The 26,825-nt window shown below is 40.5% G+C and overlaps 1 protein-coding gene across 1 annotated transcript; it reads left to right on the forward strand.

The window, feature by feature from the left end:
• The first annotated feature begins 632 nt into the window (after positions 1-632).
• On the forward strand, positions 633-25,973 carry Slip1 (SLo interacting protein 1). Its single transcript, XM_020954290.2, has 6 exons — positions 633-1,277; positions 1,333-1,818; positions 1,906-2,232; positions 13,485-14,382; positions 24,547-24,680; positions 24,749-25,973. Exons 1-6 carry the CDS (start codon positions 1,230-1,232, stop codon positions 25,088-25,090), a joined length of 2,235 nt encoding a protein of 744 aa, XP_020809949.1. The 5' UTR covers positions 633-1,229; the 3' UTR covers positions 25,091-25,973.
• Positions 25,974-26,825: the final 852 nt, after the last annotated feature.

Here is a 26,825-nt window from a genome sequence, read left to right on the forward strand (position 1 = left end):
ATAAGTATTAAGTATAATAAGTAATATGTGTAACTCCAAATCTCGCAGTTTAATTAAAGGCCTATCCGTCATATCTATCTATCTATCTATCTAAAAACTACCTACTACTACACTATAATTATGAAATATTTAGAAGCTAAGAATATTTAGAAAAAAAAAAGACAGATAAAGGACTCTACTGATGTTTCTGTTGTCGTAGGGTGTTAAAGGGGTCACCAGGAACATTCTCTTAGGAAGGTGATCATGGCAGAGAGGGCTAGATGCGACCACAATACCACCTGTGACTTCGCTTTCTTTCTGACTTCCTCACCGTCTTTATAATACTACTTCCTTCTCAAATTAATTTATTCTCATTTCTGGTTTCGTTAAAATGGTATCTCTTGTCTTGTCTTTAATTATATAAGGTGTACTTAGTGTTAGGAATGTGTTTGCGCAAGACCACCACCCCCGAAGCCTACGAGCGAGAGGCGGATATTACGACGAGCACCTCAAACACAGATTCATAAGGATGAAAGACTATTCCAGTCGTTATACGCTACAACGTTTACTTTTATATTCAAAAATATCACTTTTTCTTATTTAAAAACAAAACTCAATTAAAAACCGGAGCTAAACGTCAAAAAAAAGTACACCTGATTTTGTTTAATAGATCTTCCCACAGAGATTTATTTATCCGTTGAACGTCCTGCCGGATTTGTCATTTTGAGAATTTTTCACTTTTTTTCATCCAAATTTAAGGGAAATATTATTCCGATAGTTATGCGATGGTTTTTCACCGCACCATTGAATTCTATTTATTCCAAAACTTTTTAATGATGTACAATAGTCAAATAAATTTTAAACATATATTTTAGCCCATCAAAATCCATTTGAAGGGGTATAGCGCTTCTTTCAGCTCTGTATTAATTAAAATTCTGTCAAAAACGGTCTTACACGGAACTGTATAATACATCTTTCACGAAAGAAATTTGTAATTTGCCTATTTTTAAACTGTCAAGCCTTACACCGTCACGGTGGCGTGGTTGACGGTGAATTGTGTGCAATGAAGTTCCAGCATCTTCCCCAAAACCATTTTAGTTGTATTCGGTTGAATGCTGCATCGAAATTCCCCTTAATACAAATTTAAGTCTTGGTCACACTAAAGGCAGGATCGGGGAAAAAATATGTATGCATACAATCCAAGGAAAATATATGCAATATGAGTTTTGTTACTAAATAAAGCAATAAATATGAGTAATTTCATTGTCGACGTGGAATATGAATATGTTGTGTTAAAAGTGAGCATTAATGAAAAATGCGTATTCTTTAAATATTGATGAATTTGTATTTCAGATAAATAACGTTGATATTAGTCACTTGCCAAGGTATGAAGCGGTTCAAAAGTTCCTTCAGGCTAAAGAAAATTTAGTTGTTGAATTGAGCAGGCAAAAGCATAATCATAATGCCCTAGCTTTAGAACTTGACTGCATATCTTCAGACGTTGCAAAAAAACAATACAAAGAAGAAGCTAATTCTAATATAATTGAAATAAAACCCGAATCCTCAGCATCGATAGAATCAGAAAATTCTGGTGGCTGCCAGCAAGTCAATTCAGTTACGCCAATAATATTTCCTGCAGAACCATTAAACAATCCCGTAATTTTAACTCTAAGAACCTTTAATAACGAAAAAAAAACATCGAAGGAAGTTCAAACCCAAACCGTATTTAACCCAGATATTCTACAAGATCACGATCTGGTACAGACAATAACTGATCACTTTATTGAGCAAGAACATCACATATTTGAACAATGTCTGGAGCCGGAAATTGATATTGAGGTAAAATGGGAAAACTTTTCATTTACATAGTTCCAATTTTAATGAATATATACTTATTACTTAATAAATTATCCTAAAATCCGACAGGAAATAACACTCACTAAAGCTGTTGTTAACGGTAATACCAATGATATCGGCATATATATTTGCTCATCCGACTACCAGCCTTCAAATATCGATTCGACGATCAAAGGAGATCAGATAATATGCAATGATACCAGAGGGAGCTGCGAAAATGTATTCATCAGTGGCATTGAACCAAAAAGTATAGCGCAGAACGATGGACGTCTACGGCAGGGGGATCAGATTCTTCGCATTAATGGTATGGACGTGAAGAATAAGGAAGAGGCAGTGCTGAAGATATCGGAAAGTAACACTGCTGTGACGCTTCTCGTTAGTCGAATTCTCTACCCAGTAAGCATAAAGATTTTAATATTTCCCTTATGTTTTACTACGTTAATATATATATCTAAATATATATACATAAAATGTGCGTTAATTTAAGGTATTCTTACATCAGTTGAGAAAGGCTTAACCGATTTGGATGCATTTCTTTTTTAAATTGCCAGCAAAGGTTTTTGTGTCTAAAAATGTTGGATATTTTCTCCTGAAATATCCTTAGGGCCTCAACATATGTTGAAAACGTACTGTTAACGCTTACAATAGTATTAGAGAGTTAATGATCAATGTGAGCTTTGTGAGAATCGGTTTTTTTAATACCTGCTATTAGCCCATCAACCATTAAACGGTGTACTCTACTGTGCTCTCTTTGTGCAAATAGTTTTAGGCGATAAAATATTGGACGGCATACACGTGCTGCATATCGGCAATATATGAATATTCGTAATATTCAAACACAAAAATAATGTGATTAACAAAATGCATTGAGAAACGCTACTTCATAATAGACAAAATTTTAATAGAGGAAGACAACCAGTAAATTTAGACTTGCAATTAATTACGATTCTACAATCGCCTATAAAGATTTCAGATTGTTAAAAACCGCATTAGATGTACTGCACTTCGACGACCACAAAATCATTACCAGAGCAGACAAAAGAACCGCTGGAAGCCATGCAAGATAATTCAATCAATGAAGTGGCGATTGTACTTATTGGCGAAAATGTGGCATTACGGGATATTATTTTCAAACGTCGGGACCATGAACGCATGAAGCGCGTATACGAGACTGATCGATCATATGATTCTGCCGTGGAGAAGATCGCTGTCACATTAATATAAATATTTCAGGAGAAGAAACGAATAAGGTCAGCTAAATGAATTTGTATGCTTATAGATTGATGATGAGCTTTAACATAGCCCAAGAAAAGTAGTTCAAATGCGTTAAATCGCACGATATAGGCAGCTAATTGAATGTTCCCGAACGTGAAATAAAATGTTTACCAAACGACTCTTAATAAGTCCATTGTTGCGCGTGCTGTGCGGCAAGTGACACCGTCTTGTTGAAATCATATGTCAATCAAGTGAAGCTCTTGCGTTTTGGGAAACAGAAAAAAATGATATCATCTCACAGCGCAGCGCTCACCATTAATAGTTACGTTACGATTCGCAGCATCTTAAAAGAAGAACGGTCCAAAAATGCCCCCAGACCATAAACCGCACCAAACTTTGATTTTTTCTGGATGTATTGGTAGTCATTGTAATGCTTCTGGCTGACAATCAACAATTCAGCTTTTTTACGTACCCATAGAGCCAAAAATGAGCTTCGTAGTTGAATACGGATTTTCGATAAAAAAGTTGATCAGCGTTGCGGTAGGTCGTTTGGCTTCAATTCTTGCACAAGCAGTATTTTGAAAGGCTGCACACCTTCCTTCCTTCCTTCCGTAAAATTTTCCACCTTATTGAATTGCTGAGAACGTCGACGAATCGATAATTTATCATTAGCATCATTAACATTGGCCGTTACAGCTGTGATATTTTCTTCAGTTCGCACTCTACGTAAGCGTGTTGGTGGTCTATTGTCCATCAATGTGAATTTGGTTACAATAGCCGAATAGCGGCTTCAGTTGGTCGATTAATATGATCATAAAATGGAAGAAGCGCTCTATAAACTTTCTTAACACCACGCATTTTTATAGTAAAATTCAATAGTATGCAAGCGTTTTTCATTGTTAAATTAAAAACCAAACTGAAGATTTTTTACAATGAAACAAAGCACGAAACGTGCGTGAGCTGTTTAAACCAATGTTGCCAAAAACATAATTGGAAAAAAATCACCCTTTACAAACACCTGCTCGATGCCTCATCGACAAAGTTTTCCCCGGCATTGCTCAAAACTATATATGGGCAATTCTCCAGAAAGGTCTACCGCGGCCAAAAACTTAAAATTGCTTAAAAACGAGTATTTTAAACATGATTACATAAAAAATTGGTCAGGATGATCAAGACTAAGAGAATTTTTCATTTTCTATAATAGGTTTCAAAAAAAAATCGATGTCAAACACGCGCAAACGCAAAAAATGTTGTTTTTATCAAAAAAAGGCATAAAAAATGGCATGTTTTGTTTTGATGCCAATCTCTTAAACCGAAGCATTTTGCTTCGACTTTTGGTTTCTAATATGACATAAAAAACCCAAAGAGTCAATATAAAATGCAAAAGAACATATGCGATTACCAATAGTCGTACAGTTTTAATTTAAATTATCGCTTTCCAAAATGTCGCGTGCGACCGGGACTAAAATTGAATTTAAAAAATAACTACTTAATATTTTAAAATCAAACAACATACATTATTAAGAGAATTCATTGCGTAATTCATTAAAATTTATTGTACTACAATTTTTCATCACGTTTCGCTGAAATCCGAGCTTAAACTGGTTTTTTGCAAACGTAACTTCTATTTTTGTCGCGTGCGAACGCAGTACATTTTAGTGAATATCTTGAAAACAAACAAGGGTTCAAAATCGGCCTTAGCACCAATTATAGTGCTAACCAAGAGCTATTCGTTTCAATTTTTATACAATTAAAATAAAGTCTTGGCACATGTGTTTTTTTAGTTTGAATGCGTACGAATGTCGCATTCGACACCAGAGAATTGCCCATATATATATATATATATATATATATTTATATATATATATATATATATATATAAAATCACTACTTTCAAACTAGTCTCTTAATTTTAAAGCTATCTGAATAAACTTTGGAGTTAGTCTTCTATAAAGTTTTACTCATATATATGTCGGAACGGCCCGAATTAGACGACTATATCATATAGCTGCCATAGTAACTAGAAAAAAATTTTAGATAAAAAACTTGCAGTTTGGCAGTTTTCACCATATACAAATAATTTGAGATAAAGCCATTTTGTAAAACTGTAAATTTAATAAGTATAGGTGGTAATGAAAAAAGGCAATACCTTTTTAACTTTTAACACAAATATATATCTTTTATATTTTATTAATTATTTCGAATTTATTATTATCCAATATTAATCGTCATGGGTATACAAACTTCTGCGTGTTTATAATGTTTTTTATCATCATAATGAAAATTCTAAATATCGAAGTATGTTTTAGAATATGCTAAATTCTTTCGATCGATTTCTTAATATAACTATGCTGAAAAAAAAATGTAATAACTTAATTTTTTGGCCAAGGCTGACATTTCTGTAGAAATTCTCATTTATACAGATGTTAGCTTAGGTTAAAGTGGTGAGGCAACCCCCAATTAGAGCTGTGCTTCGCTTTGCTTCACACCCTCGTAGGTTGTAGCCAACGCTCTTCAATACCAGATCATATCATTCAGGTAGCTAGGATTGCAGTCACTGAGTGTCTTCCCAAGTCCACTAGTGACCAGAGCTGGTAAGCTCCTAAGTGACGCGCCCCGATTTGGTTGAATGCCGGGCATTTGCACAGTAAATGTGCCGGTTTCTCCTGCTCTCCCGATTCCTTGCAACTTCTGCAGTGTGTTTTGCAGGATAGGCCCAACATTTGGGCGTGTCTGCCTATTGGCCAATGGCCAGTGATGGCTGCCGTTAAGCTTCATTCTTATTTTTTCTCTTGGAGATCAACTCGGCAGTTCGTCTCCTGTTACAATTATCTTCTGTGCTCTGTTTTCTTTGACCATTCCTTTCTGGCTAGTAATTTGAAATGATCATGAATTTCCATCTGGAGAGTTCTGGGAGACTAGAGTGTCTGTTGTGTAAGAGCTTTCCTCTGACCCTTATCTGGCCAGCTCGTCAGCTTCCCGTTTCCTGGGATGGCCTTATGTCCTGGTACCCAGCTATTTGTACCCTGCTATTGACCACTATTTTTTATGTAGTCCTTGCTGTTGCTAGAGATTTGATGGCCACTTGGCTATCTCAGTAGATCCTTACCTTGGTATTCTGGAGGTCTGGATTCAATGAGAGTTCGACTGCTTTCAGTACTGCGAGAACCTACGCCTCGAACACTGTCGCTGCGCTGGGAGGTGAAAGGACTCTTCTACTCTCTACTCTTCGGCTCATTTTCGAGTCGTCGGTGTGAGGGAGTGTTACCTTATCTGGGTCGGGTACACTCCATCTTCTTCATTCTTCCCTAGTTTTGTATACCGTGGTGTATGTTTGCCACATCGCAATTCGGTCATCATAAAGTGTGTGTCTTTTGTTATCCTATAGTTTATCTCATCAAGGATAACGTACAGTGTCCGGAGTTGCAGTTCTTTGCAATTCTGGCCTTCAGTATTACCGAACTTTGGGCTGCTGTGTTCCTAATAAATGTTTTCTTGGGATAATGTCTAGGATGATATTCAATGCTGCTATGCATGATTGTATTCACCCGTGGCACCTGCGCAAGGCGATCTCCGAATCCTTGTAAGTTTATGGATGTTGTAGGCCACAATACAAGTGCCCCATATGTGAGTATGGATTTTTCATGAGGAATGAGGTCAGTCTAATCGGCCTATAAGCTTTGATTTTTCCTCTTCTTCTTGGTTTGGGTATGAAAACTTCTCTTGCTTCCTTCCACGATAGTGGAATGTGTGCTAATTTTATCAATGCTTGGAAGATTGTTTATAGTCATCTACCCATGCATGTTTTTGTTGTCTGTAGCATTGCTGGTATGATTTCGTACAGACCCGGACTTTTGAACTTGTAAAAGGAGTCGATTGCCCAATGGATCCTTTCAATAGTGACAACCTCTTCCACTCATATTTTTTGGACTGCCCTTTGGCTTTCCGTTGTTTTAGATTCTTCTAGACGTTTTCCTGGCAAGTGTATCCAGCTGGATTTCTAGTGACTCTTCTGCTGTCGCAGTTTCTGTGACGTTAGGCCTGTTTATAAGTGTGGGGCTAGCTCGCCCTCTTGCTAGTATTTTTCTCAACCTAGTCGTGTCTTTTATTCCTTTTAGCAATTCGCAGTAGCTGTTCCAAGAGTGCTTCTTTGTTGCGTATAGCGCTATTTTTTTCGTAGCTTGTATTGAAGGTCTACCTAACCTTTTTTTTTTGAGTAAGCTTAATTCCTTGTTCCACCACTGTGGGTATGTCTTCTTTAAGTACTTGAGTCTGTACGACTCTTTGTAAGCATTATTGAGGATATTACTGAAATCTACAATGTGTGTTGTGTCGAGACCCTCCATTTTCCTACTTTATAATTTCTGTGCTCAATTTGGAGAGTTATGTCTAGGACGTCTTCCCAGCCTTGAGATTCCTTCGTCCTTGGAAAAATGAAGGTGGGCGTGTCGCCCTTGTTACAGATAGTGGCGTCACGACACATAATACTATAAAAAGAGACTAACCCTTTTCGTTTCTTGCCTTATTTGCCCATAGCGCGTGCCTAGCGTTTTCATCACACGCGAAGATAAGCGTAGTCTTATTCTCCGGCCCACCCTGCTGAACGCTTTAGGTCATGCCGGTTCGTCGTGGGTCATGTAGCCAGGGCGATAAGTATTGCTATCCCGTCCGCCTTGACGACCATAAATGCAAAAGTCAGCATTCCCACGATTCCACTTATGCATACACTTGCATGTACATTCAACTCTCTTGAGCTACCCACTGTCAGCAGCGAGGAGTAGGAATGATGATGGTTATTCACACGCCGCGGTCAATGTCACAGATTATATCGCGGCAGGGTGCCAAGATAATTCGATGGCTAGACACCCCGGGTGGTTGTCAAATCTATATCTCCGAGGGCTACCCGGAACCTCCATTCCGGGAACCCGGAACCTGGGTATTCCGGGTGGTTGCCGCGGAGTTTCCTTGGAGCAAAAGGGTGCCGAGAGGAGCTCGGCCGTTGGTCACACCGAGCGGTTGCTGCAATGGTTCTTCTTTTGTAGGTTCTTCGGGAGGGACTTCCTTCGTTGGTATCGGCCCTTGAGGCGTGATTACCCAATTATATAAAAATTAATAAGTGGTTGACGGCTGTGCCGGAATTGCGTTATTATGATTCTTAATTTATTGAATGTCAAAAGCGAACTGAATCTTTAAGCTAACAAAAATTAGCTTCATAGATGCCTCGCCAATATGCTGAGTTCGCCGGCTATGCAAGACCTTCCGGCCAGACGCTGTGTCAGCAGTTTGGCCTGAGCTGGTCATCGGACGACCGCCTGTTGCCGTCGCCCGGTTAACTTAGTTAACTACTCCCCCCCTTTAAGTTCAGGCCGCCATCGGCCGTTCCCAATTCTGTGATCACTTCTCCCATTCGGATTGAGGATCTTCTTGCCCTAGTCAGTCTTTGATAGGTGAGGCCAATGCAGATGAGCGCGCAGCATGTTGCTCCTACAATAATTGCTGCGAGATGTGTTTTGTTGTTGTCGATCTCTTCTCGGAACGCCATTATAATCTTCAGGTTTCTTTCACTTAAGCGGTGAAGGTACGGGAGGCTAAGCACATCGTGTTTCTCGGTGATGTTTAGTAAGGGGAAACTGGAGCTCTTTGTTCTTTCCATACATTTTCCAAATCTGCGTGGTCAAAGATACTTGGACTAATAATTTTTATTTTAGCGAGTGCTATGGCGAGCATAAGATTTTGCAACTCCATGACAATAACTCTGTTACGGGTTAACAACATCTCATACAAATGACTTGTGCCTATTTGTGTGTTTTTTGCAGCTTTCAAAATCGAATTGACCTAGGAGTAGTCAGAGATGTAAGCCGATGTTCCGGCCAAGAAAAAGAGGAAATGCAAGGGTGTGAACCTGTAATGTGCGTTTTAAAAGTAATATTTGTTCTGAAAGGATTTCCCACAACCAATTATATTAAGGAGTAAAAAAACATATAATTAACTATTATTATTATTAATGAAGAGAGAACGGAAGTCAGGGTTCTGCTCGGACTATTTGAGGTTGTCCTTATGCACCACCCTCCCCTTAATGAGGACTGTGGTCCCCATGTCCCCATGTCCGCTTCGACGGTTATTTCTTCACACAAGGGTGTGAGTTTGTTACCTAGTCTCCTGTTGGATTTAACTAAGACGTTGTCGCCAACCTCAAACACCCTGTTCTGCCGGGAGGCATTTTCTCTGGTCGTCAGTGTGTTCTGGGCCTTTATGATTTTATTTTGTATTTCCGTCTGTGGGTCATCCGGATGCGCCTGCACGATGTCGGCTGCTCGTGTATCATCGACCAAGTGAATCGATTTGTTATATCTGGTGGTGGGTAGTAAAATGAGTTCCACAGTGTCTTTTGTTCCCTTGTCAATTTTTAAGCACCGAGCAAGTTCCACAAGAGATTTTTTATCTGTAGAGAAAATGTTGAAATGTAGCATTTCTCCTACATGAGAGGAGATTTGGGTGCCTGTCGTATTTGGCCTTTGCACAAGTCTAACAATTCTCTACGATTTCGGTAGCTAATTTGTCCATTTTTGAAAAGAATTATTCGGCCCAGTTATGTTCGACGGTGAGGATCTCTGGTTGGAAATTGCGAACCAAATCGTCTTGTAGCGCCAGCGCATACAAATCGCAATAGATGGCGTTTACGCCCTTAGGAATGATTATGTCTGCGAGCTCATCAAGTAATGACTCTTTGCAAGAGAAGTTGATCGTATGTCGTCTCTTTTTTTCAATGAGGATGAAGCTGCGTTTTAACGGAAAGCGTGCCCCCTCTAAAGTTATTTGATTTTGGAAGCAATTCAAGGGCTTTTCCGTCGTTTCGATTGTGTTCGACGATTCAGCTTCTTGCTCCTCCGTGACAGTGCGAGAGTGCGTCGGCAACTAGATTCTCTTTACCCGGTTTATAAAACATTTTAGCGCCGGACTCGTCGATGCGAGCTTTCCATCGTTTTATTTTCGCCTTCGGATTGGATTCCGATAGTGCGAATGTCAATGACTGGTGATCAGTATAGATATTTATATCTTTTACTGCATATAAGTAATGGCGTAGATTGGCCAGTGCCCAAACTATGGCTAATAGCTCACGCTCGTTAGTAGCGTAGTTAACCTCTTGGTCCTTAAGGGTCCTCGAGATCAAAGTAATGGGCCATCCCTCTTGGGATAGCAACGCGCCAATGCCGTATTCCGAGGCATCCGTCGTTAGATCGAATGCCTTCTTGTAATCAGGATAGCTGAGGACAACATCCTCTGAAGCCAGAATGTTACGCAACTTTAGGAAAGCAAGCCGTTGATGCTCGCTAAATTTCACCAGGATATTTTTGGATCTGTGCCTGACAATTCCATGCTCCCCTTTAAGAATATCGGAGACGGGCTTAGCTATTAGTGCAAAATCTTTAATAAAGCATCGGTAATAACTGGCAAGGCCAAGGAATGATCTCAACTCGAATATATATGTTTGGGTTCGGAGAATTCCTGAATGGCCTCAATTTTTTCTGGGTCTGGACAATAAAGCCTAAAAAGCTTCGTCAGTGCCCTTTTTGTCTACTACTCATATTGAGTTATTGTAGGCGGACATTGACTTGTATTGTGCCATTTGCGTTCGCCAAGCATTTTGATAAAGGCCTCTGTAGCTGGTGGCGACGCGTCCGAGCAATCTACTTTCTACTTTTCTACTTCGGAGCCCCATTTGAGATGGCTGGAAGCTAGACAAAGCGATGCCGTTGCTTGTTTTAACAGGTCAAGGCCAATTATGGCATCGAAGGAGAACAAATCTGGTAATATGAATAACGTGGCCTTCAAGTTGAAAAAGGAGACAAAGCACTTCTTAGTGATGGTGGTAACGCCATGGATAGAATGTATCGTGAATGGCGATTCTACCGGGCGGACGCCTTTCAATCATTCGTATGGACGGTGTATTTTTCCTCAGTTTCGCCTGCGCTATGCGTGACGTGGTTGACCCTCCGCCTCTTGTGCGGGCCGGATCGATTGGACACGGCCGGCTTTCTGTTTTGGTAAGCCGAGATGGCTTGAGTATCCTAAACATTGAAGGGTCAACCTCCATGGGCATTGGCGTGTTTTCACTACGCCTGTCGTCGTGCGGTGCGGAGTGGACCTGTGCTGTACTTACTTACCCGCACTTACTTGGGGGTGCGCTTGGTAGGAAGTTTGTTGGAGTTCTTGCGCTTTTGGAATTTGATTCCTATCCCTATCCTCCAGGCTCTTTGCAAACGATGTTACGAAACTGTATCTTTCATGGTTTGATTCCATTTCTTGAGCCAATGCCAACGTATTTGGCATGTCTTTCGGCTTTGCGGAGAAGAGGACATCGGAGAGACTGCGCTTGAGGTCCGAAATAAATATACGGAGCGCTTCATCCCGGAATTTGTCGCATAAAATTCTTGCCGCCGACGCTTAGTACGACATGTTAGCTTTATTTGTGAGCAAGGTGAGTTTTTTTCTCAACATCGTTATAGTATTGTAGGAGTGTAAGACTTCCCTGTATGAGTGTGCCCATCTCCTGCTCGATGACATGAATCTGTCGCTTGTATTTCACTGTATGTGAAATCGAGACGGTCTATGATCGCATCGAAATTCAATATCGTGCCAAACGAGGATAGCACTGTATCGGCTGGGCCTCTTATTTTACTCCTAATTATGACCACCGCCTAGTAATGGGGTGAGCTATCAACATAATTCCTAAATATGTAATATGCGGCTACTGCCGCTTGCCGCCAAGACCCAAATGTCTCTTGTGCCCCCGCAAATTCGGGCAGGCATTTAGCGGCATCTACGGGCTCGTTACATTGAACATTGCCTTTGATATCAATGGGTTCAAAAAATTTGATTTCTGGAGCTTCTGCCTGAACAGTTGCGATTTGCACCGCTGCCACTTAAGCGGCCAACTGCTGTATGGTTTGGCACATTTCTTCTTCCTTGCCGGCCCTTTCTGCTAGGGCATGGTTTACGCCAGCCTGAATTGCAGCTTTAAGCTGTTGTGGATCCATAGTTCCTACTGAAGAGGAGTTAGCGGGTGCCCGTATTGGGGTAGAAGTACGCCGGGGCCCTTCACTATCAGACTCTGAGTCGCTAGTGTATCGTATATTTTCTCTATACTGTAGGAATGGAGAGCTCATATGTGTCAAAGTTAAATCCCACTGATAAAGAAAGCTCAAGCTATTTTGCCAATGGAGGCATTTGTCATGCAACGATGTTTGTCAGCTCGTCGAACCGAGCTGCTGCCTTGTGAAGCAGTGACATGGTGAGGGGTACGGTGGGAACAAAAATTTGCCACACAACAAATGCATATGCAGCCGTATCGGGTTCACAGCAGCGTGTGGTGAGGCAATAAAAAAGAAACGGGACTGCGAAGCTAATACCAAGAATATTTATTCAAGCAAAGATACATCAAAAGTGAATTAAATGTCTAAAAAAAAAATGTTGCTCCTGAGACAACCATAAAAAGTTAGCCAAAGGCTAAAAAACTTTAAGACAACAGCACCCTAAAAGTGAGCCCAGGACCTAAAAAGGAAGCCTTGCTAAACCGCCGAAAATAATTTAAAAAAAAGGGGAAAAAAACTGAACCGTGTGAGTGGCAATCCGCTCCTTACATCGCCGATGGAGAGTGTTTAAATATTACATATGAACAACGCTGAGTTTGAGGATGCTGCTCCTGTCGACCAAAAGGATGCACCGAGCCTTAAAGAAGCTCTAGAGGTGTGTGCAAACGATAAACTCCCTACCCTCAAAATAGCTGAGTACAGGGCACTCCAGAAAAAAAAAAGCTATCAACAAGTGAGAAAAGAAGTGGATGATGGATCAATCTCCTCCAAAACAGAAGGCTAATAAATTACATCATCAGAATAGCGACAACAAGAGGCACACCAGAAGAACCTGGACGTCATCGAAGGAGAACTTTGCAAACCAGAAAAGTAATGCAACAAGGGCTGCTTTTTTGCCAATGTCTGAGTTGCCATTAATTCTAAATAGCTTCTAACTCAAGCCGATGCGCGAAAGCGCTGCTTTAAAAACACTAACAACTGTTAGGTTTTTTACTAAAATCATATAACTGATATTGATTTATATAGAGCAAACTATTGTTAATAAGTTATATGTAAATTAAAATAACTTTGTATAAGGGGCAAATTAAAACTAAATTCAGATATACACCACCAATTATAATTTTGTCGATAGTCGTAATGTTGGCAAACGCATTTTTAACAAGAAAGGAAGCTAACTTCGGCACGCTAACTTCGATGAGTAGGAATCAATACAATATAAATTATATATATTTATGTTAAAAAACAATGAAGTAATACCTGCTTTCATTTCATTCATCTATACATGTTATATTTACAGTTTTACATTCACAGATTTTCATTTTTCCTCCATATCTTTTATAGGAAGACGAAGACGATGATGAAGACGACATTGAGAGTAATTTTGAATATGCCAATACTAATTTTTTACCCGATGACTACACTAATGTTGTGGATAAGTTGGATAAAGTCCTGCTAAGTCACGTTCATCAGTTTAAAGAATTATCTGGTAAAGGAGGTCTTTCAACAACACAACCAAAACAGAAAACTCTACTTGAGCAACAAAATTCATCAACAACCAACTCTCGTCTGCCAAAAAAGATAGTGGAACCACTTAGCAAAGACGTTTTCCTCGATAGAAAAAAAGATCAGTCAACTAATATTCGAGTTTCGAAAAATGATTACGATGAGAGCGAACATATTTATGAGACAATTCCCGAAGATTCGGAATCAGAACCCTTATACTGTTCACCCTATCAAAGTTCCAACTATATAACTAAAATAGGAACGACATCTTCAGAAGTATTGGAAACTTCAGCAAAGCAACAACAAACGGAACGTGTTGCCCAATGGCTGGGCCTAAAATCGCCAAAGACAACTGTTCCCTCTCTAGTGGCTAATCGTCCAACGCCGATATCGAAGCCTACTGCCACTTGCAGCAGAGTCTTTACCTTACGCAGCACAACAAGTCGATCCAGCAGCAGTGGTTATGCTCGTAATAATAATATTAATGGAGGAAACAAGTTGGTTCTTACACAAGAAGAAGAAGTTGACAACTCATCAAGTGCCTACAATACAGGAGGTTCGAATAACAGCGCCTCTCCACAAGTTGTTGAAGATAGTACAGCAGTGACTATGGATAATTCAGGAGATAATAAGCTGTTTTCCAACACCCCAGTGAGCAGTATGTTACTTTTGCCATTTGGAAAATCTGGACGGATTGGTCTTTGCTCAGCCAACTTACAAACCGCTTATGTTAGCAGTAAGTGAAATAAACATTGTAAATTTTACATTTTTACATTTCCAGTTATCGCAGAGTTTTTTTTTTAAACCACTTTCTATTACTTCGTCGTTTGCTTGCAGTTTCGGCAATCTGCATTATGTGGCAGTCCCATCTTTATTGCAGGCGTTCCAATAGCCCAGTGTTATTTGGCGACCGACATTTACCTGCTGATATCCCATTTGCTGTTGGACAACAGTTCTCTATCCAAGTAGATGCGTAATTTGGTGTCCTCGTCGTACTGAAAACCTGGTTGCTTCCATAACAGCGAGGTACTTTAACCTTAATAATCGTCGAAGACTCGAAGAGATTGAAGGCGTATTCGAGTGCCCACCCCTTCCGATGGTTCGACCAATTGAGATATGCCTGATTCCCTGTGGCGACATACTTCTAGCTCTACTAGGCGTTGTGCAGCCTTTCCCGCAGTCAGTTCAGCGCGTGGATATCCTGGGGATCAATTCCAATTATGGTCTCTAGAGCTTTTGTGGGGGTTGACCTCAGGGCCCAGATATGTAGAGCAGTGCCTGCCGCTGGGTTCTCTCCATAAGCTTTTTGTAGGTCCTCTTTTCCATGACTTTTCACCACTCTAAGAACTCGGACGCACCACCGATCTGTAGACCCAGTGCATCAGGGCTCGCGAGAGACCCCTTGTGCTGCTGAGAGTCTTCCTGGATGCATATAACGCAATGGTGGCCTTGTTCACCCTCTCTAATACATTAGGTTTCCATGCCATCTAGTATGTTACAGTACCAAGGTATTTGACTTGTGTTTTCGGGGTCAGCCTGGTTGTATTGATTTTTGGGGGGATTCATGGCGGTACCTTTTATCTTTTTGTGAAGAGAATGAGGTCCGTTCTATCCGCATTGATATTAAGTCCTAACTTGTCCTTCCACTCCCATATCTCCCTAAGTGTTGATTCAATGATCGAACTAAGGGTTTTCAGCATAGAGTGTTATCTTCGGGGCCTTCCTCCCGAACCCGAACCCGATTGTAAGTGTCTGCAATTTAAAAGTTGACGGCGGGGTGCATGTTGGTCGCTCCATTATTGCGTCTGTGCTTACATTGTTGATATGGATATGTCTACAAAGACTCCGAGCGCATATTGTTAGTACCTGGTGCTCGTTGGCATCTGTGATCCCTGTTAAACGTGGAAAGTGCGCGTGCATTAGTGCTGTTAGGGCCTCTTCACAGCCCTCAGTTCACTGTCCGTCGTCACGTTTGAGCTGACTCTGTGTGGTGGGTTGCTTTGAAAGCAACTTCTGTAGTCTACCCGTTTCCGCGGCCGTCTCTATGTTGGAGCAGAAGTTTCTTCAAGAGATTTTTTGCGACCTGCGTATGTCCTTCTTGTAATTCCTTAGCAGGATTTTGTTTTTTCCTCGTCATCGCCAGCTTGGCGAGTTTGATGAATTCTCTGAGGTTATCGGTCCTTTTCTGGCTTCTTAAAATCGGGCATGATGCGTGATATGCGCCTAATAATTCCTTTGAGAGAGTCTCTAAGAACTTTTCTATATCTATCCGATATTCATCGGATTTTACTGTGCCCGGACAAGTCGCTAGTTTAAGAGAGATTATTTCTTTAAACTTTCCCCAGTTAGTGTTCCGGGGGTTTCTAAAGACTGTTGGTTTTGGAGAGTGATCGTATTCGCATTGGAACTGTATGTACCTGTGGTCTGAAAAGGATGGTCTCTCCTGGACCTTCCAGTCTGACACCTTTATACTTTATACGCTACAAGTGTTACATCTAGCACGCTGGACGAGGTGGGGCCTAAAAAGGTGTGTTCCTCCTCCACCTTTGCGATATATAAATTGGTAGAAAGAATAAAGTCTAAGAGTGACTCACCTCTGTCGTTTATGTCGGGGCATTGGCGTCTGCGTCTGGCGTCTGCACCCACGATCAGTTGCTAGTCCTTCGGCCGGGTTCTACCAGGCTCCTGAGTTTTTCCGCTGGAGGTGGCCCATCGTGTGCCATGTTGCAGGAAGCTACCAGTAGGCGCTTCTTCTTGCTTTCTAGCAACACCACAGTCCGAGCTGTAATAAGAAATAAGGTTAGCTTGGAGACCCTTCCTGCTTACCGATAGCTTGAGGACTTTAGTCCGGCGACGCATTGCTCGAGGCAATCCATGGCTCTTGGACTAGAGCTACCTCGGACCTTTGCTCCAAGCCATTGAGGAGTTCCGCCGTCGCGACCTTGCTCTTATGGAGATTGAGCTGCAGCACACTTACGGACATGGGTACCGGGCTCAACTCCACTCGACGGGTTGACTACTATCGTCAGGTCACCGTCTTTTTCCTCTTCGGACTCATTCAGCGTCAATTCCTGGGCGGCGTCAACAGTGGTTTGCAGACCTAGGACTTTTTCCACCTCGTCTGCCTTCAGGGTGTGGTCATCATTATCCCCGGGACGGCGCTTTTTGAGGCACAGGTATACGCTACTCATGCCCCATGCCATCTTCCCGTATTTGGGATACTGGATGTGCTCTGCCTCCTTGCTAATCTGGAGGGGGGCCACTCTGTGGGTAACGGGTTCCTAATGTGCAGTACCTTCCTGCTGCCTGCTTCCTTGGGCACGTGTTGCCGCTTGCTCCCAGGAGTGTCTTTTCGGCACTCGGCGGAGCGTTGCCGCTTGGTGGCAAGCATCTCCTCCACCTTGTTGGCGAAACCGGCCGTTGATGCCATGTTAGGAAGCTTGACGAAGTGTAGTCTTTACCTTCTTTTCGGATAGGGCAACTTGTCTGAAGCCGGCTCTGGATGCGATGGACAGCTTTATACTGCGCCTTTGCCTTCTTTCCCTTGCTTAAACACTTTGGCTCGTCCCTACGCATGGAGATGGTGCCGGCAAGCAAAAAAAGCTTTCTTCCTCCTCACTTAAAAGCTGTACGCGCTGCAGGTCCGAGTCGGTTAAGACTAATGTTATTACAAAGAATATATTTAATTAAACACAGCTAAGGCTGCAGCTCGAGGCCTCTGCCTAATCGCAGCGCTGCCGTAGCTGCAGTAGCGATCATTTCCTTACCGAGTGTTCTGGCCAGAATCCGGTCAATTGCCCCCGGAGTGTGGAATCTGCCGTTAACTGTTAACTTCTCCCCCCTTTAAGTGGCCGTTCCGGTGACCCGCTCGTTCTACATCGCCGCTGGTTCCTGGTTTAGTTTGACCTCTGGTTCTCAGATGGTGATAGCCGAGTCATACGGTAGAGCACAGCAGGAAGAAGGCGAGTAGGGCAAGGGTCAGGTGAGGAAGGAACCCTTAGACTTAGCTCGTGAAGAAAAGGGAGACTTAGCCGGTTTTGGTGAGTAGTGATATTGACCACAGCCTTGGCCGACCCAGCGGGTTTAAACATCGACCTTCCCAGCTGGTTTACGAACCAAGTTCCGTTGAGACCCACCCTGTTTGTTTGGGCGCACGTGCCATTTGGGAGCTGCTTGCAGAAGGTGGTGTCGACAGTCGTCTTGCAATACCCGCTGTTGAGATTTCGGGTTGAGCACTTAGCAACTAGGTTTTTGTTTTCGAAGTCCAGGATCTTATTGTGGTGCTAGACCGGATAGACCGTTGTTTTCCTACAGAAAATTAAGGATTTCGCAATTTTGAAAAACACTTATACTAGATACTTATCATATTTCTATCAAACTAATGTTAATAGGCTGGTTGTCCTTAAATTCGTCAATGTCGGAGCTATCTAGAATTGCAGGGCTTAAAATATTTAATTTTGCCGAAGCAGTGATGACGGTTCTTTCTTTTGGTAAAATGATTTTCAAAAAGTGTGTTTCTTTATTTGTTTCAAATTTTTAAATTTGGTTCATCGCGTTTACAAGTTCGTTCAAACTTTCTTGAAATTTTATATTTAATTCCGATGCCCTTCTCTCATTAATTGCTCTTATTGAACCTTATTGGCTTTCAATCACTAAAGTCAGGTGTGCCTGCAATAACCTTTAAAGCTGTCCCAATTAAGTTAAGCGGCCTATCATGGATTTTTAGGGAAGCCACCAACTTACGTTTTTTCCTGACATTTGTTGTAATAACTAATATTCTGTGGTTTATTTTCGGGAAGAAATTTATTATGTGTAGTAATGGGGCTTTTATGTCCACAATTGCCCTCGATGCGATGGTTTGCACTGTGGCGAACTTCGAGAATTTATTAACGCATGTGAGGAAAAGGGTTTCATTTGTTGAGAAAATATCAATATGTAAAATTTCCCCCACGAAAGAAGGTATGGGGTTTTCTGCTACCGCCTGTTTAGCCGGATGTCGTTTGTATTAAGTCATGAAACAGGTTTTGCAGTTCAATGTTATTTCTTTTGCCAACTGCTGCATTTTCGGGAAAAAAGTAATCCCTAAGAATATTTTCACATATCCTTGTGCTGCTTGGTGAGCCCGGTTGTGTTCTGTTACAACAATCCGGTGTTAGATAAATGCCAAGGTTTGTAAGGAGCAGTGTATTGCGTTCACAACTTCGGCGTTTACAACCTCCTGTAACGTATTTAGCAGATTTTCAGTTGTATCGATAGTGTATGTTAACGACTGTTCGCTATGTATGGTGGCTGCATCTGATTCCTGTACGTCCTCTAGGGCGTTTATGTTTTGGCGAGATAACGCTTCGAGGTTTTCTTTGTTTATAAACCAGTTTTGCGCCATGATCGCCAATAGTCCCCTTCCAGCGCTTTAGCTTTGCATTTTCCTAGATAGAAAAGGTAACTGGCTTATGATCAGTAAAGATCTGTAAGCCTTTTACTCAGTATAGGTAATTCCGGAGGTTTTTTAGTGGCCAAACAATGGCGAGGAGCTCTCGCTCGTTAATTGCGTAATTCTTTTTGCAGTTGCATAAGGCACGTGATATTATTGTGATTGGGCAGCCGTTCTGTTATAGTACAGCCCCTAGACCAAAGCCCGGCGTATCCGTTGTTAAATCGAATGGCGTAAAGTCTGTGTATGAACACGTCTTCCGATGCGAAGATTTCTCTCAGCCTATTAATCGTTTCTCTCTCTTCTTTGGTCATATTGATGTACATTTTTCTTGGCTGATACATGCTGGTTTTCCCGTTTTCTCCCTTTAAAATGTTAGTTAAGGGTTTTGCGATTGTAGCAAATTTTTTTATGAAGTCCCTGTAGTAGCCCCAGAAAGTTTCTGAGATAGTAAAGCTTTTTTTGAAGGGGGGATACTCTCATGCCTGCTTTTAAAAGTTTGGTTAGACTCCTCCTTTGTTTTTGAGAATATTATGACGTCATCGATGTATACGTAGCATATCTTTGAAATTCATTCTCTTAGGACGTCATCAATGGCCCTTTGGAAGATGCTTGGATCCTTTTTAAGCAATCTAAAAAATTCGGAATGGCCGTTTTCTATAGAAAATGCTGTCTTCTCTGTCTTTCCCCGCCAGTTCTTTCTGGTGGAAACCTGATTTGAGGTCGAGTGTCAGAAAAAATTACGACTCGCCTTTGTTCGACAGTATTGTCGAAATTGTAGGGATAGGATATCTATTGTCTATGGTTTTATGATTTAACATCCTGAAGTCGATAACACATTGCTTCTTCTTGAGCCTATTTTGCACTTTTCCTTTTTTGTTTACAACCCCGGTAGGGTTGTTATATGGGAACTTCGATGGCCTTGTTTAACCTCTGCTTAGACGAATTCGGTTACACCCATGAGATGCGGGTACGACTTGGACACCGGCTTGCCGTCAGTTTTAATTGTGGCAATTGTGTTAATGTTAAGTGTTAGCGCTTCGTTCGGATCGGCGATTTTTTTAAATCATTTTATAAAACGTAACCTTAATTGCCGGGTAACGTCTTCATCATCATTCATTCAAATAAAATTGACGCTTTCTGCCTTAGTAAACCGGATCTTTTCGGTTCCGTTGTTTGTGCAGAACATTGCCAGTAAATCAAGTTTCGCTTTCGCTTGTTTAAGCAAGTCGAGCCCGAAAATACCGTCAACGTCCTTTTTATTAATAGAAAAAATTGTGTTTTTTTGTTAATTTTACTTCTTTACCTGGTTCCGTACGTGTTATGTAAGGAAGCAGGGACTTTTCTCTAAAAAATTACACGAGTCTTCGTATCGAGCTCGTCCTCTGTTTCTGTTTTGCAGGTCTGGGCGTCGGAGTCGTACTCCCCGCCATCGGGATTTTGTTCCGGCATGAAATTAATTTTGTGCTGGAATCATGCTGTCTGGCCCTTTTGTCATGCTGGGCCTGTCTGAACCTGGAGGAGGTGTCGACCTCCATTGGCTTTGGTGTAGGCTGGCCCTGATTATTCCCAGTGTTATTGGACGGCCTCTGCCTAGAGGTTATTGGCTCCTCTTTGATTCTTAATAAAGTGAAGACTTTTTTATCATCCCTGAATTTTGCTCTGTTCATACTGAGGATTATTCCAACCTCTTGTCGCTAGTCGTTTGGATTATATATTTTTTCCTCGCTATGACGAGCGAAAGTGGCTGCAAAGGCACTTCTTTCGTTGCTTAACTCAGATTCTTGCGCTACCGCTAATGCTGTTAGCAAGTCCCGTGGCTGTGCCGTAAACACGGCTATTTTTTCCCTATTCCCTATGTTGCTCGTTTAAGCCGGACGCTGCGGCTGCGTCGTGTCTCATGATTGTTTTATTAATTTTCTTTTTATTATTCCTACGGCCTGATAGTGTCGGCTATTGCCGCTCTAGGGCTCAAATACCTTATAGGCTGCGGTTGCTGCTTGCCTCCAGATCATGTCAAGAGGTTAATTACACTCTCTCTCTGGCTTAAATTCGATTTCCTGAAATATCTGGATTTTGGGAGCGTCATTCTTTACCTTAAGTGAATCTAATTCCCCCATAATCTCGGCTAACTTTTCGTCAAAAAGTTGTTGCTGCCTTTGGAGTGTGCCGGCTATGGCGGCCTCCATATTCGCAATCTGTTCTGCCTGCATTTCCTATGTCAGCTGGACTTTCCTGAGATTTCTTTTTCTCTACCCTTGCACTATGGTCCAGAAGTCAATCTTTTTGGCATATATTCTAAAAATAGAGTTAGAGACCTAAAACTTTGCACATTATGTTTTTTTTTTTAAAAGACAATAATGTAAAAAAAATTTTGAGTCTGTACGACCACACCCTCTATTGCCTCCCATACAAACCGATTCGTAATATTATCATTAGAAATTGAGTATGACGCTGAATTCAGACAATATACTTACATTTATTTTAGGAACAATTTAAATATCTATATATAAATATGATATGTATATGTTATGTATGGGTTCTGTCTTAAACATTATATTCTTCTTCTTCTTCTAGTATTATTAAGCTGCCTTCGTTCAAGTCCTCATTCGAATCACAATCAGATTGCAATTCCTTTTCAAATGGGATGTTGTTCTCGGTTGACGTATATGATCAGAAGTTTTTTAACAAATTGAATTTTCAGCGGCCTGCAAAATCGAATAGATTGCTGTGTTCTGTTAACCCAGATATTTCGTTGTAATGAGTCAATTATTTTTATGGGTATAACAGAAGTTACAAACAAAGACTGATCTGAGACTTGAACGTCAGGTGTTTTTACTTTAAACTTCAGCTTATATGCACAATGTATATTCAAATCCCTAGCGTTTACATGTTGCTGTTTTGTTAAAGAATTTTCAAGGATGTAGGCTAGGGCTTCATTTGGTGTGAGTGGAGTCCGTTTTTGGATTTTTTTTTTTTTTTTTTTTTTGTGTCTTACAGTTTTCATTTATTGTAACTGATATTGTAGACGACATCCATTCAGTATGCTTTAACTTAAAACGTTCGACCATATAGTTGCATTTCGGTAGTCTTTTTTTTTTAAATGATTAAAAATTACTTATTTTTTTATTGATTTCTAATTTCAAATTTTTTTTTCATCTTCGAAGTGGTAATGGCTAATTTTTTCATAAATGCAATCTAACACAGATGATATTTTGCGATTATTGCTGAGCCAAATATCGAAGAGATCGCTATCGCGAAATTCGAACGTCGCTAAATATTGCGGAATTGCGTGAAAAAGGGGATGAACGGGGAAAGGTTGTTAATTAGCGATAAAGATCGACATATATTAGTATAAACTGACGTAATTTGTCAGCAGCCGTCAGGTCGTTAGTTTTATTTCACGAAACACAAGGGACGCATGTTAATTTTCTATACAAAATACACATAAATTGAACATTAAACAAAACACAAACACTAAGACTACACATAAACAGACTATATTCAGTTAAAAATACATATCTTAATTTACAATTTCCATTACTATCAACAGTTTGTTCGGACAAGGAATATTTATTTTCACGCAAAAAAGTAAAATGAGCAATTTGCCGCCAATTTCTTATTACCAAACAGCTGTTCGATTGTGTGGTTTCGAAAGGTCATAAAAATCGTTTGTGAAGCTTGTAAAGCTTATTTTCTTAGATTTGTTTATGTTTGATGTTTTAACTTTAATCAAAAATACAAAACATTAACATGAAAATTTCGAATTTATGCCAAAAAAATCAAGTTCTGGACCATAGTGCCTTGTCTCTAAATGCTTCTTGTATTCTTCGAGGACTTCCTCGTCTAACGAAATGTCCTCGTTTATTCTATACATGTGACGGAGTTGAAGTAAGAGCTTTCTGGTATTTTATTTGTAATATGGTTCTGCTTAATTCAAGGAGCGTCTAAATATTTCTGGTTTCGGAATTTTTCGTTCCTTCCAGCAATTAAATATCAAGGTATTCAATTTGTTATTAATATAAATTCTATATTTTCAAGGGAAGTATTTTTTTTATTGATAATAAATTTCATTAGAAAACATAAAAATACCTTATTTATTTACTGGCTAACAATTTGCACCAAAAGCCTACTCACATTTCTTATATTTATGCTGTCGTCGAGGCTTTTTGTCCCGTCGTTGCTGGCCTAGGCTGCTGCTGTCGTTATCGCTGTAGTTTTTGCTTCCTTGGGGGTTGGGGCATAGTAGCTCCACTTGTGGTGTTACCCAGTCGGACTTTGCTTCATGCGGTGAGAAATTCAAGACAGAAAACTATGTCGAGCAGGGATACCTGAATCGAACGCTGCTCCCTTCAACGTAGAATTCTGCGCTGAGGTATTTGCCTTTTGGGGTATTTTTTTTTAACACGAAGTGTTTTTTTCGTTTTGCTTGTTAAAGTATGTAGAATGTAGAAATCGGAAAATATCCAGAGAATAGAATAATATTAATAAGAACTTAATATTATATTTCCGAGAGTTTGTGTACATTTTGTGTACTAGAATTTTGTTATTTTATTTAACCACAGTTATTGACTTATTTTAATTTTTTTTTGTCACTCTTTAAATGAAACAAAAATTTTTAAAAGAAAATTCATTGAATTAAAAAATTAAAAAATAAAGGAAGAAAAAGTTTGATTCGAGCGCGATTTGAACTCGGACTAGCCGGTTTGTCAGGGGTTTCACGATCGCCTGAGCAAAAAAATAAATGTCCTAAAGGGGTTGCCACTTTTTCCCGCTCCCACACGAGATATGCACATATGTGTATATCGCCGACGCAATTTAAGTTGTCTATGTGGCGCGATGTGTATGCGGCCGGACTGTTAAACATTAAGACGAAGGTTCAATCCCCAATGGGTCCAATAATATTCTAAAAAAGTTTATGAGTATGGTTGATAATGATTGAGAACTACTAATTTGCATTTACGTTCGTAAAAGTACCGTACCAAAAACTGCGGGAGTCGGTTACGTTGAGCGCCAATTAATTAGATTGGGGTTTAGTTATATAAATAACGTTTATTTATCAAATAATTATTTATGCCCCTAAGCCTTTCAAGGCCAAGGTTATTATGAAGATAATATTTAATGTTTATTTAAGCACAGCGAAGGCTGTGGCTGGTCCGTGGTTCGTGTTGGCCACCACCGGATATGGCCTGCAACTCGACTGTCGACTGTCCGTGGGAACTGGATGTGTTAACTTATATGTTATAATAATTAAGAAAAAAAGAAAAAAATATCTTCAAATTGTGACTTCTACGGTGTTTTCTATTGGTTTTTAATATTACTAATCCCATTGCAAGAACGTGGTGGGTTTGAATTTCAAATTACCAGAGATCCATGATACTAAGTTGTGATGCGACTATAGCAAGACCTTTGTTGCCCCTAGAATTTATTTCATTACACATCGTTCAAATTTGACCTTTTTAATTTCAGAGTGCCAAAGCAAAGGCAACCACGAGGATAATAACATTATTCTTAAAGCAGAAAATGAGGATTCATCTCATAGCCACTGCCCACAGTTCAATGCTCCAAATTTAAGCCACTATCACTTCGTAAGCAGTCAAGAGGTAAGTATTATATTATCAATTATATTGGATATATAAAACTATTATATTATTTATTTATATATATTTAGGTCGCTAGTAAATGCCACGAGTCCACAACGAATAGTTCAAAACCCAATGACGTACTCTTTAGCAACGAATCAAATAATACAGATGAAATTCCAATGGTTTGGAAGGTAAAACGTCGACCCGATGGATCCAGATATATAGTGAAAAGGCCAGTGCGCAATCGTGTACCCCAAGTCTCCTCCTCGATTCGGAAAAACATGCGTTATAATGAAGTTGTGACGACCGAAGAGGATACAGTATCGGAAGTAAAAATAGGTCGTTATTGGACAAAAGAAGAGCGAAAGCGGCATATAGAAAAATCTCGAGAACGACGTCAGCAACAACAGCAGCAGCAGATACAATAGAAATATTTCCTCTGTTACATTTATTTACCAATTCCTTATAAAACCTTTGTTTGTCTTGAAAAAAACTATAGGAACTAATTCGCATATTCCATGTCATTTCCAATTTGTGCTTAATACAACAGATTATTATTAATTTGAAATAAACACAAAACTCGTCCATGGCTTTTAGCTGTCTAATCTATCACACTATATAAAACTCACCAACGCTACAAAATCCAGTTCTCATAGCCCTGCAGACATATGGTAAAGGACTTTCCTTCTCATTTTGTTAATTAATTGTTCCTATAAATAATTGTTTAAATAAACCCATTATTCTGACTATTGAACTATTGAAGAGAACGAATTGTTGTCGATTAAAAATATCATAAAGAGAATGTTGTATCTGAACACAAACAAAAATATAAATAAATTCACCAAATATTTGATTTTAAGAAATAAAAACTTAATACTTTGTGCTATTATACCGGTTGCTGGGCATTGAGAGCACTGATGTTCAGCGTAGGCCAATTAAAACATCTTTAAACATTTATATTTGTATTTCTTTGTTTTCCGACGGAACAGCTTTTTTCCTAAGGGAGACGGCTATGTATACCTTATATATATAGCTATGCTCTCTTAAGCTGGAGCTCGGAGGTGAGTTCAGTTATAATGTCCGGGCGTGTGACAGAGTGCTGACATTTGCACTTTCTGTGTGCGGACCAACGCACACTGATCTGTTCATATTTCGAACACCTAGGTTTATAACCGAGACTTTGATTATGTAAACACTGCAACAAAATATTACATTGCGTATCTTTTAAGTAATCTTGGTATAGTGGGTATCTAATATATGTGCATACTTCATATACGTCTTTTAAATAAATAACGTAATAATATAAAGTTATTTTATTAGTATATAGTATTTTTTTATCATACTCAAAAAATGAAATTACGAAAAATATTTGTCCGTATTAAATACAATGGGGGGTCGTAAGGGTGCAAGCACTCGCACATGAAAATCAATTTGATAGACACCACCTTCTCCTCGGAGAAGGTCCTCATCGTGGTACCTCCTCGAAACCTACTACGGTACGGCTAATGCGAGCGGCAGAATCCCGTGACTCCTACACCTAAAGAATACACTAACTCCCATCCGCTTTCGTGACCCGATCAAGTCTTGAAAATGCCTTCCCTCAAGTCAGGCGTGTAACGCGACCCGTTCCCAGGGCCAGGCAACCCTGGATCGGAAGTGGGCTTGCCGTGGCGGAAAAATCCACGGTCGACCTTCTTCATTGCCCCAAACACCAGGGGGCCCATCGCCCATCGAACAGCCAAAGCCGTCAACCCATTAAAAAAGGAAGGCGCAGGTCATTAAGGCCTGGTTCATTCTGGCGAAGATGAGGAGGGTAAAACTGACCAGCGAGATCAAGCGGATTCCTGTCAGTGATCGAGCAGTTTGAGCGTTTCCAAAAAGAGAACCCGGAAGCGTTCTTGCCGCTCATACAAAGTGAGCGAAAGTGCTCCGAAGAGATCGTAGGACGACAAGGGGGCCCCGAGATCGACATCCTTCGTCAGACGGCGAAGAAGTTTAGTCAGGTGGCTAGAGACCGCCTTGCCAAGGCACAGGTGGACGGGCTCAACGACGATGGGGGCCATCTGGCCTGACATCGGGCCATCAGGTGAGATGACGGTTCATCTAGGGACCAGAAAGGCCAAGATAAAGGTCTTTCTAGCTGAGCCGGACCTTGTCCTCGGA

Source organism: Drosophila serrata, unplaced genomic scaffold (assembly GCF_035046125.1).
Source record: "Drosophila serrata isolate PLE 108 unplaced genomic scaffold, ASM3504612v1 contig_160, whole genome shotgun sequence".
In the NCBI taxonomy this organism is placed as follows: domain Eukaryota; kingdom Metazoa; phylum Arthropoda; class Insecta; order Diptera; family Drosophilidae; genus Drosophila; species Drosophila serrata.

Excerpts from the sequence above, each read along its gene's own strand:
- Slip1 (XM_020954290.2), top strand. The coding sequence starts at position 1,230 with ATGAGTAATTTCATTGTCGACGTGGAATATGAATATGTTGTGTTAAAA. Across the intron at positions 2,233-13,484 it reads TTAGTCGAATTCTCTACCCA|GAAGACGAAGACGATGATGA; the intron begins GTAAGCATAAAG and ends TATCTTTTATAG. Across the intron at positions 24,681-24,748 it reads ACTTCGTAAGCAGTCAAGAG|GTCGCTAGTAAATGCCACGA; the intron begins GTAAGTATTATA and ends ATATATATTTAG.